Source organism: Octopus bimaculoides, chromosome 11, assembly GCF_046866305.1.
Source record: "Octopus bimaculoides isolate indiv1 chromosome 11, ASM4686630v1, whole genome shotgun sequence".
In the NCBI taxonomy this organism is placed as follows: Eukaryota; Metazoa; Mollusca; class Cephalopoda; order Octopoda; family Octopodidae; genus Octopus; species Octopus bimaculoides.
In genome coordinates, this window is record NC_142938.1 from 77,401,169 (window position 1) to 77,422,912 (window position 21,744).

At 38.5% G+C, this 21,744-nt stretch overlaps 1 protein-coding gene across 1 annotated transcript in view; it reads right to left on the reverse strand.

Annotated features, from left to right (window-relative positions):
• The window catches only part of LOC128249106 (solute carrier family 22 member 7-like), a 41,076-nt gene extending 20,884 nt beyond the window's left edge, over nt 1-20,192 (reverse strand). The window contains exon 1 of the mRNA XM_089360423.1: nt 19,918-20,192. Coding sequence (XP_089216549.1) covers nt 19,918-19,975 — 58 coding nt within the window. The 5' untranslated portion in view covers nt 19,976-20,192. The remainder of the gene's footprint in view (nt 1-19,917) is intronic.
• Between the last annotated feature and the right edge of the window lie 1,552 nt (nt 20,193-21,744).

A 21,744-nucleotide genomic window follows, 5' to 3' on the forward strand; every position in this document is an offset into this window, starting at 1 on the left:
TGCCAAGTTGGCTCTACTGGCCACAGCATTCACTCCATTTCCCTCGTGCTCTCGACATTCTCTTCCACGTTGTTCCAAACGTTTATCTTAAATTATTTTCCCACATCATTGGAGGTTTTCCGACTGGTCTCTTCTGCTCATATGGGTACCACTCGACAACTGCATGGAGCCATCGTGTGTCTGTGAGCCTTGCGACATGACCGGCCCATCGTAGCTTTACGCGGTGGTATTCTTCGACGACGTCTTTCACTCCAGTCCTATCTCTGATCTCTTCTTTGCGGTTGTGATCTCTTAGCGCGATTCCCAACATCGACCTTTCCATGGCTCTCTGTGCCGTAAGCAGATGTTGTTATTCTCTCTTCGTCAAGGCCCAAGTCTCACATGCATATAGCATTGCAAGCAAGACTGATGTTGAAGAGATTGGCGAGAGGTGCCTTGTCTAGGTTCATCTTCAGTACATCCTTCACCGAGCTCAATGTTCTTCATCCGGCTCTTACTCTTCGCCAGATCCCATTCTCCATCTCCCGCCTTGTAGTCACTTCTTGACCGAGATACACATAGCTGCTTTCCTCTTCTGCTTCATCGCCTCCGACTGTAAGACGACCGATCGCTACACCCTCAGACCGTATGTACTTGGATTTCGTACGCTTCATCTTCAGACCGACAGCCGAACCCCTGAAATCCAGTTCGTCCAGCATGGTCTGTTATACTAGTGTGAAAGATATCACCCACATAATCAGCAGCTGCCTTAAAATGTCTACAAGATACTACCTGCCCTTGAGGCATATTTCCAAAGACTATCTACAAGGCTATCTGCAGGAAGGACTGCCCTGTCGCATACATCAAAGGCATGCCAGAACCAGTAGGTATTCATACCATTAAAAAACAAAGAATACTGATGGAACACTCCAATAAAAAAAAACATCAATGCGGTGCCGACATAACAGACCTGATATTGTTCTAAGGGATAGGGAACGAAAGTCATGGACTATTGTAGAGGTCAACTGCCCAGCGGATGTGAATGTACAATCAAAAGTTCAGGAAAAAGAAAACATGGCAAGTTAAGGCGGAACTTACAGCTCATGTACCCTGACAATGAATGCACATTTGTACCTATCATCATAGGGGCATTAGGTTATGTACCGACAAATAAGCACAAAAGTCTAGAAATAGTCGGTTTCAGGGACAAAAAAGCAAAAGGAGCTGACGCGGATTCTTCAAATCCAGTTTGTTAATGACATTGTGAAGATTTCCAAAACATCTCTGAGATTCTTAGGTGAATAGATGCACACACTTGACTGTATGCATCGACGGTTCAAGCAACACACCAATCCAACCACATATTTACAAACACCGGGAACTTTCTCAACTCAAAAAAATCTTGTCGCTTTGTTAGCGACCGATTTGAACTCTCCCAAGAACTTAAATTAAACTCAAAGGAAAAGACATACAAAATATCTACGAGATAGTATCTACCGTTTAGACATGATATAATTGCAAAACCATTTACGATGCTATACGCGGGAAGGACTGACCTAATAAATACATCTAAAGCACGTCAGAACCAAAATGTATTCACACCTCTAAAAACAAGGAATGCTAGTGGAATATTCCAATAAAAGCATCAATCCTTAACAAACAAAATAGACCTGATATTTTTCTGCGGATCAGGGAACAAAAGCCATGCGCTGCTGTGGAGGTCAACTGCCCAAAAGGTCAGGAAAAAGAGAACATTTATGGTGAAATAATGTGGAACTCATAGCTCTTGTACTCTGACCATAGACTTTCATTTGTACCTATCCTCATAGGTTCATTTGACTATGTAACACTGGATTTGTGCAAAAACCTTGGAATGGTAGGCTTTCCAAGAAAGAGAAAAAGAAACTGGCACACACGCTCCAACTCCGGTCTGTCAAAGGCACGTTAAAATCTGTAAGACATTCCAAAGATTTTCCTTGTGAGATCCTCTAAATGAACATAAGCATACTTTTGGCTGTGTTTATCAAGAATGAAACATATGTAAAAAAATTATCATGCACACAGACATGTTCACGCAGAACACAAGTTCAGGTAACCACACCTAGATATATGCGCTAACTCAACCAATGATTTATAAACCCTGGTCTTATCTCATAATGTCTTGCCACTTTGTTAACGACCGACTTCAACTCCTTAAAAGAGAACTCAAAATCTGAAAGAAATCATAAATGTTTCTTTTATGATTTCGTATCATGATTTTTATTTCATATGATACATGATGTTATGATACATACATACATGATGATATATGATGCTAGTTTCAAGTGGTCCGAGAAAGACGGTTCTACAATCTCTTGCTGATCAACCTGCACAAATAGTTTGCTTATAGTGATCAAAGGTACGTTCTGTAAATTAGCTGTCTCCCTCCATCAAACCGACGTTGCCTGAACAGGTTCCCGGTGCACAACACATCAAGTGTGGAAGTGATCAGAGATCAACGTGAGATGAAGTGTTGTGCACAAGAACACAACGCACTACCCTATCCCCCATGTTCACCAAAACTGCCAAAATGAGGCTCTATGAGTGGTTAAAATAAAACTGAATTTAGTTCCTTTATTTTGGGAGACATTCCGTTATCTCCATAGATAATCTATTAACGATATCAACGGTTGGCACTCCGTCGGTTACGACGTCGAGGGTTCCAGTTGATCTGATCAACGGAACAGCCTGTTCGTGAAATTAACGTGCAAGTGGCTGAGCACTCCACAGACACGTGTACCCTTAACGTAATTCTCGGGGATATTCAGCGTGACACAGTGTGACAAGGCTGACCCTTTGAATTACAGGCACAACAGAAACAGGAAGTAAGAGTGAGAGATAGTTGTGGTGGAAGAATACAACAGGGTTTGCCACCACCCCCTGCCGGAGCCTCGTGGAGCTTTAGGTGTTTTCGCTCAATAAACACTCACAACGCCCGGTCTGGGAATCGAAACTGCGATCCTACGACCGCGAGTCCGCTGCCCTAACCACTGGGCCATTGCGCCTCCACAACGATATCAACATATTGTGTACAAACAACATAATTCTAACTAAGGTGCGAATTATATCAGCAAGAAGGAAAGCTTAGCTAGTTGATCGCCATTATTCCCAGTGAGAGCAAATACTTTGAAGAAATTAAGGCACCACTTATGCTAACCCTGTGACTGAAATATGTAGATGACACTTTCAGAAATCTAACCTGATCAGGAAGAATTGCAAGTACGGCTGTATGATGGAAGCTCAATAACACATTCAATACGCACACAATAGAAAAATAAAGGGCAATAAATTGTCTTCTTGGCTGTGGTAATGGCTTGAACTGGAACTTTCAATTGAATGTCCACTGGTAGTGTAGAAATTCTGGATACATCACTTGTAAAAGCTATGTGTGAGTTTTATGAAGAGTGATATATATAATCTAATTAAGATGACGAAGAATGAATTTAGTACATCTGTATTGTTAGTTACACAACTATTTCGGTACCGTTTCTAATATAAGGTCAGCAATTCTGAGAGGATGGGGCAAGTCGATTACATCGACCCCAGTACTTATCTGGTACTTTGTTTTATGGACACCCCCAACGGTTGGAAGTAAAATTGACCTCGGAGGGATCTGAACACTTTATCAAGTCCAAAAAACTTCAGACATGGAGTTCGAGCGAAACATCGTCCTATCCTTTCTTCAAACCGTACACGAAAAGTGTCGCTAAACACTTTGGCCGACGTGCTCAACGATTCTGCTAGCTCGCCATCTTAAATCAGTGCATAATAATTTCAGGCAAAAGGCCTGGAATTTGGGTAAGAGGCTAATCGATGACAATTATCCTATAGGTACTAATTTGATCTAATCTGAAAGGATGAAAGGTAAGGTCGACGTCGGCGGAATTTCAACCCAAAACGTAAAGACGGACGAAATGCTGCTGAGCATTTTGTCCGGCGCGCTAACGATTCTGCCAACTCGGCACCATAAATCTGTGTATAAAACTGATAATTCCTATTCTCTGAAATTCGGACAATAATTAAATGAAGAGTTTAATAAAAAAAAAAAAAAAAAGCGTGAAGATTGATAGATTGAACCGCCTCTGATCCTACATTGGTAAGTTGGGCCACTTCTGATTCTACATTGGCAGGTTGGGCCGCCTCTGATCCTACATTGGGATAAACAAGAGCAGCAATTTTTTAGTTATCCTGTTTCTTTCCCTCCCAGCTTACCAGCTTTATTCTGCATCGTGCACAGACACATTTAATTAAAATAATTACATGGCTTTTATTACGAAGCAAGCACGAACTGACAACAGTGCATCAGATAGACTAATTATATATTCATTGTTGGTAACATAATAGAATGCTAATGATAATTAAAAAAAGAGAAAAAAAACACAAAAACCAAAATTAGTTTCTCTTGCCCTCTACTAAAATCTTATTAAACAGTAGCTGAAATACCCGACGTTACCCAAGTCAATCACTTAAAAAATTAACAATAACACCGCAAAGCTCTTTATCTTATATACAGTAAATCTTTTCGATAAAAAACACTCAGCGAAATTTCGAACTAAAAGTACTTTGTAGACTTTTCTATCTTTTTTCTTTTAAGAATATATTTTTGTTTGATGTCCAAATTCCAAACATATGCAAGTTCAATTCTGTAAAAATCTGTACAGAAATTCCAATCTTGTGAATCTCTTTTGAGTTTCTGTCTAAATGTAATCCTTACCCCAACTCATAATTGTAATCCTAATCCTGAGTACTAACACGAAATCCTAACGTTAAATGCTGACCCTCAGCGGAGCGAGAAAGAGAATGATGGGTGGAGAGAAAGAGAGAGAGAGAGAGAGAGAGAGAGAGAGAGAAAAGGAGAGAGGGAGAGAAAGAGAAAGATAGTGAGGGCGAAGCAAAAAAGAGCGTGATATGCAAGATGTGTGTGTGTATGTGCGTATGTCTGTGTGTATGTAGAGAGAAGGAGGAGATGAGAAATAAGAATGAGTTTGGTTTAATCACACATATAGTTGTTGTGGGATTCAGTTACTTCTATTCATGTGCGTAATTTCATAAGTGTATACATGTTAATAGAGAAACCTTTGACCTAAATCATTTTTTTCATTAAACGTGACAACGTGTGACATTGACTGAACACTATTCAATTTTTTTTCTCCGTGTTTTTCTCCTTGTCTCCGTATTCTTTCTGTTGAAGAGCGTAGCTCGAAACGTCAAAGACCTTCCGTATTCCCGAGCGTCATACTAATATATCCTTTTGTTATTTACACCACCTGTCCTCGTCTGTTGTTATTATTTGTATATTCTCCTACATACATACATACTGGGGCATTGGGATATGTAACGAACTGCCCCAACAAAAATCTGGAAAAAATAGGGTTCTCAAAACCTGAAAGAAAAAGGCTGATTAGAAGACTACAGATTCAAGCCATCAATGGAACTGTAAAGATATGTAAAACTTTCCAAACATTTAGCACATAAATACATATGCATGCATCTAGACATAAAAACGTATCCATAAAACAAACATACAAATCTGCGCATACACTAACACCAAATACTGCACACACACACATATGCACAAATACCTAGATGATGTTGATAAAAGTTCCAATGAAGGAGCCTTGAATCTATGTTAGAGTCCGGCTCTTTCTCTTTTGGCAAGAAATAAAGAAATGAAACTGATTGATAACATACATACATACATACATTGTGTTCATTGGTTATCGTCTGTCTGCTACGACTCGATTTTGTAAACCGATTGAAAGCGCGCGCGTGCGTGTTCCTGAATGGCAGCTGTATTAACGTTAGCACCCCACTACCAATCCATATTTGTCGCTTACACAACTCTATTCTCCCCTTCCCTGATATCAGTCAGTCTCCCTATGCAAACTCATTTCCCTCACACTAACACTCTTGCACCCTTCTCATTTTATCCAAAAGTAGACCACCCTACCATTACAATTTTATAAGTTATAAGATCAGCCAATAGGGGATTCTCAACCCGGTCAGTCAACCTTTTAGAAATAGCGACTAAATCTGCCTCAATAGCCATAGCTTGCTACGTTAAGGAAAGATCCATTTGACAAAAATCGACAGAGGAGAAGCACTACAAAACAAAGACACATTACGTAGCAATACGACTTCACTCGACAATGCCGGTCGGCAGGCTGACGCCTAAGGATTGCATTAAGTGACGTCTAGCGGTGGAAGCCTGAACTACAACGGGCTTGTCCCACAGACAACGTTTCCGGTTACTTTTGGGTACCTCCTCGTAGAGACGAAAGAAATGCCGCCAAGCATTTTGCCTGACGTGCTAACGATTCTTCCAGCTCGTCGCCTTTCATCGTTTAGAAACCTTCCCTTCCAGCAACGGGAAATAAAGTGACTTGCTCAAGAACACAACATACAGCCCGATCTAGGAATCGAACTCGTTATCTAACCACCGAGCCATTAGTACGCAGCACTGACAGCCCACTCTGAGGAATAGATGCAGCACCTTATAGACAAACTCTCAAAGGCCTGTCAGGAATTCAGCCTGACTATCAGTCTGAAGAAAACCGTAGAACTGAGCCAAGATGCCACCACCATCACCACCAACACCTACAAGCTGGAGGTAATCCATGAATTCACCTACCTCAGCTCTGCCATCGCTGATAATCTCTCCCTGGACCCTGAGATCAAAAAGCGAATTGGACAAGCATCCTCCACATTTGCCAGGCTCACGAAGGGAGTCTAGGAAAACAGAAAACTGGCTGAAAACATCAAGATTGCTGTCTATAAGGTGTGCGTATTTAGTACACTACTTTACGGCAGTGAGACTTGGAGCCTCTACTCCAGACAGGAGAGGCGTCTCAACGTCTTCCACCTTCGTAATTTGAGACGCATCTTGGATATCAAGTGGAGCGACCTCATCACCAACACTCAAGTCCTCAACCCTACCAAGATAGCCAATGTAGTCACCCTGTTCCAGCAGCGTCGTCTGCGCTGGCTCGGTCATGTACATAGCATGCCGGACGGGAGGACTTCAAAACACCTTCTGTATAGGGAATAGCCACCGGCACGAGAGCACGAAGACGACCTCATCTTCGTTTCAATATGCAAGAGAGATATGAAATCGCTTGACATGGACGTTCTTAGATGGGAGAAGATCGCAAATGATTGCCCAGGCTGGAGACAAATTCTGCGAAAACGGATGAAGTTAGGGTAAGAAAAACAGGAACTCGTTACTAAAGAAAAGCGCACTCGACAGAAGGAAAACCAGTAGCGCTGACAGAGAGCTCCTTCAAATGCAGTCGCTGTATACAAGACAGCCACTCCCGTGTGGGCCTCTACACCCACGAAAGACGCTGCACTACGATCAGCAACTGACAGTTTCTTCGAGCGCAGGTCCATGGTCTCTCTAGACCAGCGGATGCCTTCTATTATATATATGCTCTTAAACAGAATGGGATGAGGGTAAAAGATAAATGGAAAAAGGAAAATAAAATAAAAAATCAGAGAAAAAAACGTGTCTGGTGTAATTTATTTTAAAGCAAAATAAAGTGATGTAATTCGCATACATACAATAATCTATCAGGCCATAGCTTGTGGCTTTCGATTTTGATGTCAAACAAAATGCTCAGCAGAATTTCTCACAGCTTTATATTCTGAGTTCAAATTCCACCGAGGTCGACTTAGTCTTTCATGAAAATAAGTACCAGTTAATCATTGGGGTCGATGTAATCGACTAGCCCCCTTCCCCTAAATTTCAGGCCTTGTGCTTATAGCAGAAAGGATTATTAATTTGGGAGGTAAGTCGTCAAACTAGCTGAATCTCTAGCGTATCGAACAAAATGCTTTGTAGAATTTTTTCCGGATTTACGTTCCGAGTGTAAGTTTCACCGAAATCGAATATTTCATCCTTTCAGGGTTGATAAAATACGGATCATTCAAGTATCGAAGCCGATGCAATCGACAAGGCTCCTCCCGCAATATTTCAAGTCTTGTATAATAGAGTAGAAATAACAAGTATTATATAAGCTAAGGTGGAGGCGTGTGGCTCAGTGGTTAGAGTATCGTAAGATTGTGGTTTCGATTCCTGGACCGGGTGACGCGTTGTGTTCTTGAGCAAAACACTTCATTCCACGTTGCTCCAGTACACTCAGCTGGCAAACATGAGTAATCCTGCGATGGGCTGGCGTCCCATCCCGATGGAGAATATATACACCACTGAAACCGGGAAACCTGTCCTCATGAGCCTGGCCTGGCTCGAGAAGGATATGCTTATTTTATATAAGGCGGTGAGCTGGCAGAATCGTTAGCGCCTCGGGTAAAATGCTTAGAAGCACTTCAGGTTCTACATTTTGAGTTCAAATTGTGACGAGGTGGACTTTGCCTTTCATCCGTTTGAAGTCTATAAAATAAGTACCAGTTGAGCACTGGGGTCGATGTAACCGACTTACACTCACCACCTTAAGATTCTGACGAAATTTGAACCCTTTATTAATTTGTGTGTGTCATGAAATGCGTATTATGAGGATTTCTCACCAATTCTACATTTAGTTATATATAAGCCAGTAGAGGCGCAATGGCCCAGTGGTTAGGGCAGCAGACTCGCAGTCGTGGGATCGCGGTTTCGATTCCAAGACAGGGCGTTGCGAGTGTTTATTGAGCGAAAACACCTAAAGCTCCACGAGGTTTCGGCAGGGATTGGTGACGAACCCTGCTGTACTCTTTCACCACAACTTTCTCTCACTCTTACTTCCTGTTTCTGTTGTGCTTGTAATTCAAAGGGTCAGCCTTGTCACACTCTGTGTCATGCTGAATCGCTCCGAGAACTACGTACACGAGTGCTCGTGTCTGTGCTCAGCCACGTACACGTTAATTTCATGAGCAGGCTGTTTGTTCCGTTGATCGGATCAACTGGAACCCTCGTCGTAACCTAAGAAGTGCCACGATATATAAGTTTAACTGTTCATATCGAGGTATTATTTTAACAATGTTTTTATCTCAGAAGTTATATTGTTTTCAGATGTATTACATTAGATCCTATTTTAAAGGCTATTTCTATGTACAAATTTATCTGTCACCTAATATCGCATGAGGTTCAGGTACCGTAATCTAACCTCCACTGATACAATCATGAGGTTTCAGCTTTGTTTATTGATACATCGAAGTTCAAATGCACTATCTAGGGCGATCTAGGAAGCAGTATTAAGTTCTAAGTTATTCTCACAAATAACAAATTCTCGTTCATTAAGCAAGAAATGTTGTGAGATAAAAGCTAAGAGGTCAATGTAATCGACTTACGCCATCGCCTTAAAATTACTGACCAAGATTTAAAATTTGAAACCGATGTATTAGTATTCTTTTTTCTTCTCAATTGTAAATAATACTGCTTTCGTTTAGGTATTTCAAGTCAACCATGATGCTTATATAACATTGCCCACTTTTTCGACTTTAAGTCTCAAATGTTCATGTATACTCACAATAAGATATATTATGTTTAAAAATACAAGATCGTCAAACATTTAGCAACCTCAGTAGTAAGATAATGGTGGGTCGAGAATCAATTATCGTTTAGCTTGTAAAAGAAACCCTACAGAGAGTTGATAATTTGAATATTTTAGATTATAGATCCACTCGAATATAATTGCTGAATACAAACCTTTATGACATTACACAAACACCTGAAAAGTAGCAGACTCTCACACATAAATATTTACGATTTTATCAAACTCTCTTCTTCTCTCTTTCTCTCTTTCTCTCCCTCCTTCACATTCCGTTCTGTTTTTCTGTTTGCCTCTCATCTTCTCTTATTGTCTTTATCTCCCTTTCTCTCTTTGCGTTTCACATTACACTTTCACTCCCATATCCTCACCCTCTCCCTTTCTCTTTGACACACATAAACGCAGATATTTGACAAACAACGTTTCAACCGAAATTATATTAAACCCTACGGAAACCTCTTGTAGATTATTTTATCTGAGATTAATTTTGCTTGAATTGTGACTACGGGAAGCTTTGGTTTACTTCCTATAGATACACCAGCGATTTTCCTGAAGCTACATTCCCGAAGCCTTTCAGGATTATTGATTTCCAAACCTGGGATGGTCACCTTGGTCAACACACTCCAAATTAGACAAGTACCCGTACGTTATTAGAAATAATAGTTTCAAATTTTGGCACAAGGCCAGACATTTCGGGAGAGGATAAGTCAATTACATCAACCCCAGTATCCACCTGGTATTTATTTCATCGATGAAGGGCAAAGTCGATCTCGGTGGAATTTGAACTCAGAACATAATGAATGCCGCGAAGCATTTTGCCTGGAGTGCTAAGGATTCTGCCACCGCACCACCTTACATTAGCATAAATAATACAAGTTTATTGATATAGCAACCTACAAGGCACTAGTCTGCAGGATTCCAGTGAATTAGTCTGGCGGCCGCTGACATTTGAAGGTCTTGCTCATAAATTATTGCGGATTATAGGAGGTTCCGAACCATTTGTGTTGTACCAGAATAATACGATTAAATTGTAGAAATATATCATTGGTGGCGTTGGCGTCGCTAAGTAATTGCTCGACTTCTTTTTCGACGAGTAGTAGCTTTAGCAAGTTTTAATTTATCACTGAGTGAGTATGTTTACGTTAAGAAATACGCAACTAAGAAATGCGATGAGAATTGTATAAACAGGCGAGGCATGGCGTATTTCTTGATGTCGAAAAAAAGCAGTTAAGAATATACTAAGCCTCTGTTAATTATTTTGTTTTATTTAACCCGTTCATCTGACTGGTGCATCTTCACTACACAAAAGTGAGAATTATTAAGTGTTCAGAAAATACATACACATACACACACACCCCCGCACATCGCACACGCACATACCACACACGAGCACATGCACAAAAACGTGAAATGAAATGGGATTATACAATAAGTGTATGTAAATAAGCCTTGAAAGGGCATAAACGTGACGTCACCGAGAAACCTAGTTGAAAGTTGTCTATTTCCATATTTAATGTCATTCATTATTTCTAAAGAACGTGAATAAAACTATAACAAAGAGCTTCAAATATATTATGTGAAATCGAAGATGATGATGATGATGATGATGATGATGATGATGATGATGATGATGATGATGATTATGATTATGATGATGATAATGATAATAATTGACTTCAAGTGTTATATCTCAGGTCATATGTTTCTATCTGTGATTTAGCATTAGATTAAGATTTTTTTTGTTTCTTTTAATTTGCTTTATTTTGGTGTTTGTGGGGTTGGCTTGGAGTAAGGTGTTGGCAGGTTGACAATGATAACTAACTTCCCCAATTTCACGCTAGGACACAGATACACCATTCTGTCAAAAGACCGTCATGCTTCTATTTCACAAACGATATCTATATGTTTTGTATTCGTCGTTTGCTTGTAAGCTTTTCGCCCTTAGTTCGTTAATTTCCTGGGTCAGCTGAAATTTACTTTCTGACACTCAACTGTTGTCATTGTTCAGTGAAGACATTTGCTCTTTTACTCCCTCCTTTTCTTTCATAAAAAAATTTGTTTTCTGGTTGCTGTTTTTCCTGTTACGTTCCTGCAAATGTTCCCATTTGTCAAGCTTCCTCACAATGGCATCTTTAGATTTTAACGCTTCTGTTAAACACTGTGTAGGCTCTTCTGCGATACCTTTGAAAGACTTCGTCTCTTCTACAAAGATTTGACGGGAATCTTTGCACTTATGACTCAACATTTCTTTTATTTTCAGACATCTTTCCATATTGACTTCTCTATCGGAACGTTCCATTTCTAGGAAACGGACTTTTTCATTTAGCTTTACAATATTGACATTGAGAAGAGATTTCACATCATCTGCCTCACTTCTCGTTGCTTTGCCAACATCTTCCATCAAGTCATCAACGACTTTCTGTAAACAGATGACATATTCTTGTTTGTATACAGAAACCTCTTTGACCAGATCTTTATCTAGAATTGCATTTTCCACAGTTTGTTGAGCATTTTTCCTGTTTTCCACCAGAGGTCGTTCCACCATAACTCCAGCCTTCATCCTGCACCGTGTTTTGAGCTCCACCATCCCCACACATCCATGAAATGAGTCTCTCGCACTACATTGAAGCAGTATTTCCGATCTCGGGGGGATCACTGTCGTCTGTAACGCTCTCACCTCACCACCATCAGTGGCCCGCTTTACCACCTCGACAGGAACTGACCTTCCTTGCACCGAAATTTTCATGGAGAAGTTGTCTAGTTGACACCCCATGGACGCCAAGTAGCCCAAAACCAAGTGACAAGGACCCTCCATCTCCACCACGTAGACAGGAAGCGTGACCCCTCACCCTGTAACTTTAGTCAGAACATCAACTGGTTCCCTCAGTTCAGTACAGCACCCGGTAACACCACACAGCTGCTGTGATGACTCTGGTAGGTCTCGATGCTGTCACACCCCGGGTCTCACGAAAGTCTTCTCCGAGGCCGAAATCACAAGCGGACACTTCGGACCATCAAACCTCCCAACCACTTGTCATCTTCTCAGGGGTGGGGGTTTCTTTGAAATTCTCGGCTGGATGTTGCCCCTTAACACCAGCCCCTTCAAGTTTCCCGACTCTCCTTTATCTTCTCTTACCTTCTTCTTACTCTTCATTCTTGTAAGACAGTCAAGACTCAGATACCCTTTTTCACCACACTCTAAATGGGAACTTTCTACTGCCGTCCTTATGCCCTTGTGCTTCTTGTGCCCTGGCTTCCCATAGTGCCAGCAATTTCCTGCAACCATCTCTTGTTCTTTCTTCTTCAAACTGCCCTATCTTTTATGCCCTGACTTCTTGCAGTATCAGCAACCTTCATTAAGTCTTCTTGCTTCAGGTAGTGACCTCTGCTTTGGTTCTTTAGCCACTGACAACTGGCTAAGCACCGCTAGTAGCAAGCTGAACTGCTCTTTGGGAATCGTCACACCCATTCTGGTCAGCCAGTAGCTCAAACTGGACACAGTAGGCTTGCACCATGTTACTTGCACCATGTGTCCGACTGCGCTTTCTGCTCTTCCATAAACTCAGTCAGTCTGTCACATTGGTCTTGTAATATGATTTCATGATTGCAACCAAAAACACATCTTCCTCCCCTATCTGTCTCCCTGCTTGCACTCCTTCCAACTCCATAACGAATAATTGGCTCACTGCAGCAATAGAAATCCTACTTCTGATATCAAATGTTGCAAAATGCGGCCTCTTGATACACTCACACGGATCCAACAGTCAAGTCAGCAGCTAGGAAACCGCAAGCCAGCGCAGCAAATCAACTTGCTTAGAGTGGAAGAAGTAGTCGGATGTTGGCTGGATGTTTTCTGTAACATCTTCATTACCAAATCCACACTCGATGTTTGTTTACGTTGCCAACTTCACACTGACAATTTTCGTAGCCAACTTCGCACTCACTGTTTTTGTTGCCAACTTCACACTGACTATTCCATTTTACTGTTTGCTTACATTGTAACTGACACCGCGCGTTCCTCCGTCATTTCAAATCGTCCACCACACAGCAAAGACGCACAAAAATGTGAAGCATACTTCAAATCTGTCACATGATCAATAAAGTTATTTCTCCTCCGTAGCACTATATATATCATTTTAGTATTTTACTTGTTTCAATCATTTGACTGCGGCCATGTTGAAGCATTGCTTGAAGATTTTTAGTCGAACAAATCGACCCCAGGACTTTTTAATTTTTTTTTAAAGCCTTGTACTTATTTTATTAGGTTTTATAGCCGAACCGCTAAGTTACGGGGGCGTAAACACACGAACACCGGTTGTCAAGCTGTGGTGAGGGAACAAACACAGTCACAAAGACACATGCATACACACACACTCACACACACATACACACATATATATATATATATATATATATATATATATATATATATATATACATGTATATATTTATATATATATATGTACTTATATATATTTATATATATATACATATATATATATATATATATATATATATATATATATATATATATATATATATATATATATATATATATATATATATATATATATACACATATATATATATGTATGTATTACCTTATATTATATACTATATCATATATATATATATATATATATATGTGTGTGTATGTATATATAGACAGCTACTATAATAATACTTTTGTGTTTTTCTCCGTCACAACATATGAATGAGAAAGGAAGGGATGATAGATGAATAAGGAAGAAAGGGGCGATGGCAAACTGGTGGGATGGTGAACATTCAACGTTGAAAAGGAAAAGCAAACACCGCTTCAACTCTGTGTGAGTCTATGTGTGTATGTCTGTATGTGTACAAGAGAATTATGTGAATGTATGTGAACATTGACAAGTGTATTAATTTGATTTACCATTCATATTTATATCTAAAATATTACAATTATTCGTCGTTTTTGACGGCACGGGGTAAGCTAGTATATATAATAATGCTTATGCTATGAACGTTTGCTCCACGTTTAATGTTATTTTAATTTGTTCTTATTCAGCAGCAGTGATAACATATGACACGTTTTGTTATTGTTAAACTTCCTCAGTCAAGCGTGGCTTTTTTCTCTGCACTATATTATGTATAATAGTACAAACTTGTGTTTATACTTGTGTTTATAAGCGTAATTCTTAAAATATTTCCACAATCTTAAAAAACTTAAATCCGTAGGAGGGGTCCAGCGATTATCAAGAAATAGGACACATCCTCTAAACCAGTGCTTCTCAACCTCTTCTTAAATCACTTCTGTCTGCTGTAAATACTTTTTTAATGGCCCCTTGTCATGATACAACAAAATTAAATCCGCCGCATATAAATATTGAAAGATATGCACACACAAGTCAGAACGTTACCCAACACTACAGGTGCAGTGGTTGCGTGTGTGGAACAGATTTTGAGAATGTCTTAAATCATACTTTTGTTTCTTGTTTGTAATTTACACACATTGTTGATATCTTTGTATTCGGTTTGTGTTAATTTACTTTTACACATTTCCACGTCTGTTATCATTGTCATAATTGCTATGACTGTGCCTGACAAGTAGTCTAATATATTTTACATTTGATAATGCTTTAAAAGTCAATGTTTCAATTGAAGACAAAGAATAATTAAAAAAACTGCGCAGGTGCAACCATCGCTCCCTACCATTTCCTGTGTCACCAGTAACCATAAAAAATCTTTTTACTGTTCACCCCCACTAAGGGGTGGTATCACCCACTGCTCTGAAGGTTTGCCCAGATTATGTGCACAGACATGACAGAAGTAAATAGACACGCTTATTATCGTTAACGTTTATTAAAATATGAAATTATACGTTCAAATTATTTATTAATTATTATCAAAACATCAAACTTCGGTGAAGAATTGCTGGAATTCCTAACTTACGCTTTTAACAGCAATACTAAAATATCTCAACAAGCACAACCATAGTAGAATGTTGAATTGTCAAGATATCGTTTTTCGAAATACATTACAAACTGCATATCAAGGCATGAATGAGGAGACAGCTGACAATGAGTTCTTGACATACATAGTGTGTCCGTGTGTATATGTGTACACACACACACACACACACACACACACACACACTCACACACACACAGGAGTAAGACACACAGACATGATAAAAGTAAATAGACATCCTTAAAATTATTAAAATTTATTTAAATATGGAATTATACATTCAAATTATTTATTAATTATTATAAGGTGAATATTTAATATTTAGTAGAAATGCTCTTTGTATTTTTCAACGCGAGGACCTTATTAGGCATGTTACTGATCAGATGACGAATTTCTTGATTTTAAAGAAATTTGAGGGGAGAATTCATTCGAGGATTTTCCCCAGTTTTTTAACCACAGCCTTCGAAATGATAGGGTTGGTGGGGGTATCTTTGTATGAAAACATTTTGAAAACTTTTTTTTTACAACACCCCTCCATCATCATTCTACTTTGGACCTGTTTTGGCCAATTTTTTTTCTTTTGCACTTTAAAACCATGGGAAGAGCATTTTCGGTAAAAAAAAAAAATAAATAAAAAAGAAAATTATTAATATTTTCAGAGGGGAAAGTGAGTTATTTAAGGACGATTTGGCTGTTGTTTCTGGCACATCCAAAGATAACCCTCCTCGTTTCTTTATCACTCATGCATGTATTGATGTTTTTCAATATTTTCCCTGATAAATGCATTTATGTGCTATAAAAAAGAAAATTTGAGAAATTATGAAATTTTTACAACCCCACGCATTGTCCCCGATTATTTCTATTTAGAAATTAAAATATTGGAGAGCCTGAGAAGGTCATTGCTGGTATTTATCCACAGTGATTTTCAAAAAATTAGGGGGAATGTATTTGCATAGCAAGTGACTTGATCTGAGATCGTGTGCTGAAACAAAAACAATTGCAGCGTGGAAAATGTTTGTAAGCCTTTCAAGAACACACAAAAACCTTTTGTTTCCCTTCAACATTTAAATCTCATTTGTGTCAAAATATTTACGTCGCTTTGAAACCGCAACCTGTTCACTGACAAAACTTCACAAAAGTGATGCAGCACGAAGTTTTGACTGTGAACAGGTCGTGGTTTCAAGCCGACGGTGAGGCTAAAAGTTTAGATTACGATTTATTTTGTTGTTTTTCTTCCACCAATGGACCACGCGTGCGTTACTTCGGCATCATCATTCCATAAAATGTGCTTAATGGGAGAAAAATATTAAAAAAACATCAATACATGTGGGAGTGACATCACTACATGTTGGAGTAAAAAGGGAAAATGGCCAAAATCGGCCCGGATAATTATTGTTTTAAGGCTTATAGCGTTCCAAACTGCCATAACAACAAAATCACTTTTAAATTTTTTTTTAAATTATACAGGTATTTAAAAAAAATTTTCCTTCAATAAATAATGTTTCTACATTACATATATATTATTATAATAAACTGTCGGTTTTTCCAAATAGCGAATTAAAACTTGAAATGAAAACATTAAAAGGGAAAGTGGTACTTTGCAAATAAAAATGGGGTACTCCATAGTGAATGAAATGAATATTTAATTCTGTGAAGAATTGGACGCAATGAATGCAATGAATATTTAAATATGCAAGAAATTGGAGTTTTAAAAAATCCAATAAACTTGAGAAATCAAAATTGTAGGAAATTTCTTAGAACATGAATTTATAAAAATATTTCCAGACGGTCAACCATTTAATAATTGCTGTCTTTTAGTACTTTTAGTAATTGTTACATACTTAATTAATAAGCAGTTTCTCCATTATAGTAGATAATATATATATATATATATATATATATATATATATCTTCCAAAATGTAAGTAGTTTTCGTAAACTCATATCCTTTGACGCTACTCTATCTCTTTCTCTTTCCTTCCCCCCTCGTTCTTCCTCTGTACTACTACGTATCTCGCTTTATCCCTCTCGTTCTTCCTCTGTTACTACTACGTATCTCTTTTTCCCCCTCGTATTTCCTCTCTTTCTCTTTTCCTCTCGTTGCTCACCTATTCTTCTACTTCCTCCCTCTGTTTCTCCCTCTACCACTCTCTCTCTTCCCTTTACACCGGCATGGTCACATGCTTCCGGTCAATAATCCTTTCTTTCCTTGGCTTTCGCCAAGCAACGCACGCACCACTTTGTCCCTCTCGGGTCCGTGCCTCATCGCGTTCATACACACATAATTTTTCTCGTCTGGCCGTAAAGCCTTTTCTGTTTGTTTTCCTGTCTTGTTTTTTGTCCGCCACTACATTCCTCCATGGCTAGATTTAATTTGCGTATACAAATTTAATCTGCGATCCATGGGACGAGCCGTTTTAGCGATGCGTCCTGCCCAAGCTCGTCGAAACGCCGGTGTTAAAACGTGGGTGGCTGATGAAGGAGAATGTTCTCTGTGTGGCTCGTGTGTTCTCGTCTACGTTTGTTTGCAATGTCCTGTACCCAGATATGCACCTATACATACAGGTGGATGTCGGTATGCACATACCTGTACGTATATATGCATACACTCATTTACTATTTGTTTTTATATATATATATATATATATATATCACTGTATCGTTGTTATATATCGCTGGTCACATCGCCCTTCCTTGCATTGTTGTAGCTTTCGAATGCTGCTACCCCGCTTGCTAAGCGAACAAGCCAACACGCACACGCACACCACACACACACACACACACACACACACACACACACACACACACACACACACACACAGACATACATACACATGCACACACATATGTATGCTTATATATATATATATATATTTATATACAGAGTGTGTAAGGTATTTGAGGACATACCTTTTTGGGGTCATTGCTGCATTTTTTTTGCTAATTCCTTGTTTCAGAAAATAATAATGGCAGCCCCTCAGCTTACTCAAGAAATGAAGAGGCATGATGTTATTGTGTTTATAAAGGCTGAGCATAGATATTTAGAAATATCTCGATTTTAAAAGTTGCCAGATCTTTAGTCTACAAAGCTTGTAAGGAACTAGAGACTGAAGATGGAAACGTGTCACCAGCATCAAAGCATAAAAACATTCTAAACACTCTGAAATCATCAGAACACCTGAATTTATCCAGCAAGTTCAACAGACCATTGATTACAATCCCAGAAAGTCCATGAGGTCACTTGCAAAAAATCTCCATGTGTCAGAAGGAATTCAGAAATATTGTCCACGAAGACATCTTATATGATGAGGAAAGGTCAATTTTGTCAGAAAAAGCAAAAGAAAATCACTACATCAGATCTAAAAGACTCTTAAACAAACTGAAAAATCCAGTAGAAAATTTGATTTGGTTTTTCTCAAACGAGAAAAACTTCGACCAAAATCAATATATTAACAAAAGAAATTCAGAGGGTTATGTGCAGATCCTTCTGAGGTTCCAAGTGTTATGCATACAAAATTTCCTGAAACTGTCATGGTTTTAGGGATTGTCAGCAATGAAGGATATGTGATGATTCCTTACTTCTTTCCACAAGGTCTTAGAGTTAACTCTGCTGTCTACATTGAGGTCCTGGAAATAATTGTCAAGCCCTGGATAGACAGTGTATGCAATGGAAGGCCATATGTGTTTCAGTAAGACTCTACACTATCACACATGACTCTAGTGACACAGGAATGGATGGCTGAAAATTTTCATGATCACATATTCCCTAGCATTTGGCCTCCTAATTCCCCAAATCTCAATCCATTGGACTATTACATGTGGAGCGTTGTAGAGAGAGAGAGATCAATGAACACGCACATTACACTAAAGATTCGTTGAAAGCTGCCATAGTCAAAGTAATGTCCAAAATGAACCAGGACCACTTGATTCGAGCATGGAGATGATCTAGGTCTCATATAGAAGCATTTGTTGAAGCTGAAGGTGGCTTTATTGAATAACATTATAGAAAAGAAGGTTTATTTTTATCCTCATAGCATTTTTTAATAAATAAAGTTATCATCTGTTATTATATATCTGTTTTTTTTTTATAAACGTAAATCTGTCCTCGAATATCTTACGCACCCTGTGTGTATGTATGTATGTATATATATATATATATATATATATATATATATATATATATATATAGTTCAAAAAAACAATAACAAAAAAACAACAAAGTGAGGACGTGATATGGATAGTATTATTGGACGCTCAGGAAAGGAAAGAGAGAGTGTATATATATATATATAAATATATATATATATATATATGGGGGGGGGGGATTCCCCACATCTTTCATGTACGAAATTCACTCGCAATGCATTGGTTTGCTCGGAGCTATTGTTAGAAGAACACTTGTCTTAGATGCTTCGCGGTGAAAGCATTTGTCTGCAAAGCGAGCTTCTGAAATGTAATAAACTTACCTGCTAATGAAAACAATTGACATCCAGAAACCCACTTTCTCTTTAGATTCTTTAGCATTGGCTAAAATTATAGGATCAAGTTACCTCCATAAAAAACAACTCAGTATTTAATTAAAATTTTTACACTTCGGTTTAAGCAGTTTTTTCTGTTGTGCTATTGTGTCCGATAAGAACAAGCAGTAAAATCTGAAAAGATTTTGTTCTCAGTATGCAATGCTGTATAAAGTCGACGAGCAGACGTTATATATATTCAGACATTAACGCATTTAAGACTGGTTCTATTTTTTAAATACTATCTACTTAATTTATCAACAAGTTTTGATTCTGTACTTCTTTGCATTTTTTTCCTTCTCGCTTATCGAAATGGGGGTCCGTTGCAACAAATAAATAAATCAGATATAGCACGTTTCACTTGTTATCTGCACAGCGGTCACTATAATAGTGGCAACGGATGTAAATATATATATTAGTGTATGTATCCGTGTGTGTGCGTATGTGTGCGAATACATTTATGTATGTATGCATGTATGTATATATGTATTCTATCAATTATCCGTTATATGCAATAAAACAGGCTTAAAATTAAAAATCTGTCTTTGTATTAATGTGAACATATATCGTTGACGGGAAATATACTACGTTACTCGTCCAGAGATAACATCTCTTATGGACATACTATGTCTCGAAACAATATATATAAACGTCCTAATAGTGGATAGCGAGAACGCCTGATGCATTTCGGCCACATTGGGCCTTATCATCAGCGTATACTCACTCAGTTATGTGCTTAGACGGAAGCTGTTGCCTTCGATTTTTAGGAAACAGTGAAGAAACGTTCACTGGTATTGCGAATACACGCCCAGCGGAAAAAGAATCCGGTGTACACAGTGAAGCAATATTAAATTAAAATAACTATCTATATATACTTGATGTAAATATATCATCGAAAGGCAATTTACTGCGTTATTGATTCAGATTTAATATCTCCTATGGACGCACTGGGTTAAAAAATACAATATAAAGGGAAGGGAGACGAAAATCGCCCCTGTAGCTGCGAATTGGAAAACTAGATGCATTTTCGGCCTCGTTGGGTCTTATTATTGGCATGTACTCACGACCAGTCACACGCTTAGACGAGATGCCCAATGAAGTCGAAATGCATCTAGCATTCTCGCAAGCTGTTGCTGAGACGATTTTCGTCTCCCTCCGATGTCTCCTATATTTTTAAACACAGAACGTTCATAAAAGATGTTATCTCCTGATAAGTATTGCTGTGAATTATCTTTCAACGAGCAGAGGTTAGCAAACCGGAGTAAATCAACCCAAGTGAAGTAAAAATGCAATTGTTGTGGGTAATGAGAACTCATTAAACATAAGTAAAATTATATAAAAATCGTGCTCCTTGCTCCGGCAGACATTTTATTCTGGCAGCATTGCATCTGCCTAATGTAATGGACGTGTTTAGGGGACATGTTTTAGATGTAAAACTCTTGCAAAGGCTTTCAAAATTGCACATGAAGAGGCAGTCAAAGAGTTACTGCCTTTTGCAACTATATCTTGACCCCACTATTTTCCTCTGTTACTCTCTAAATTATAGCAGGTTTAATAAAATATGCATTTTTTTCTAAACTCATTCTGCCACAAATATAACATAAGGTAACAAGGTAATTATTTTGGTTTCTGGTATTGATATAAATTTGTTTAAAATGGTTTATCCTTCATGTTGGTAATCTATATGATCATCTACGTCTGAGGAGAGTGGTTTCTTTCAAATTGATGCAATGTTTTCATTGGCCGATTAAATGGAGCCGCTCGAAACGGCCGTAA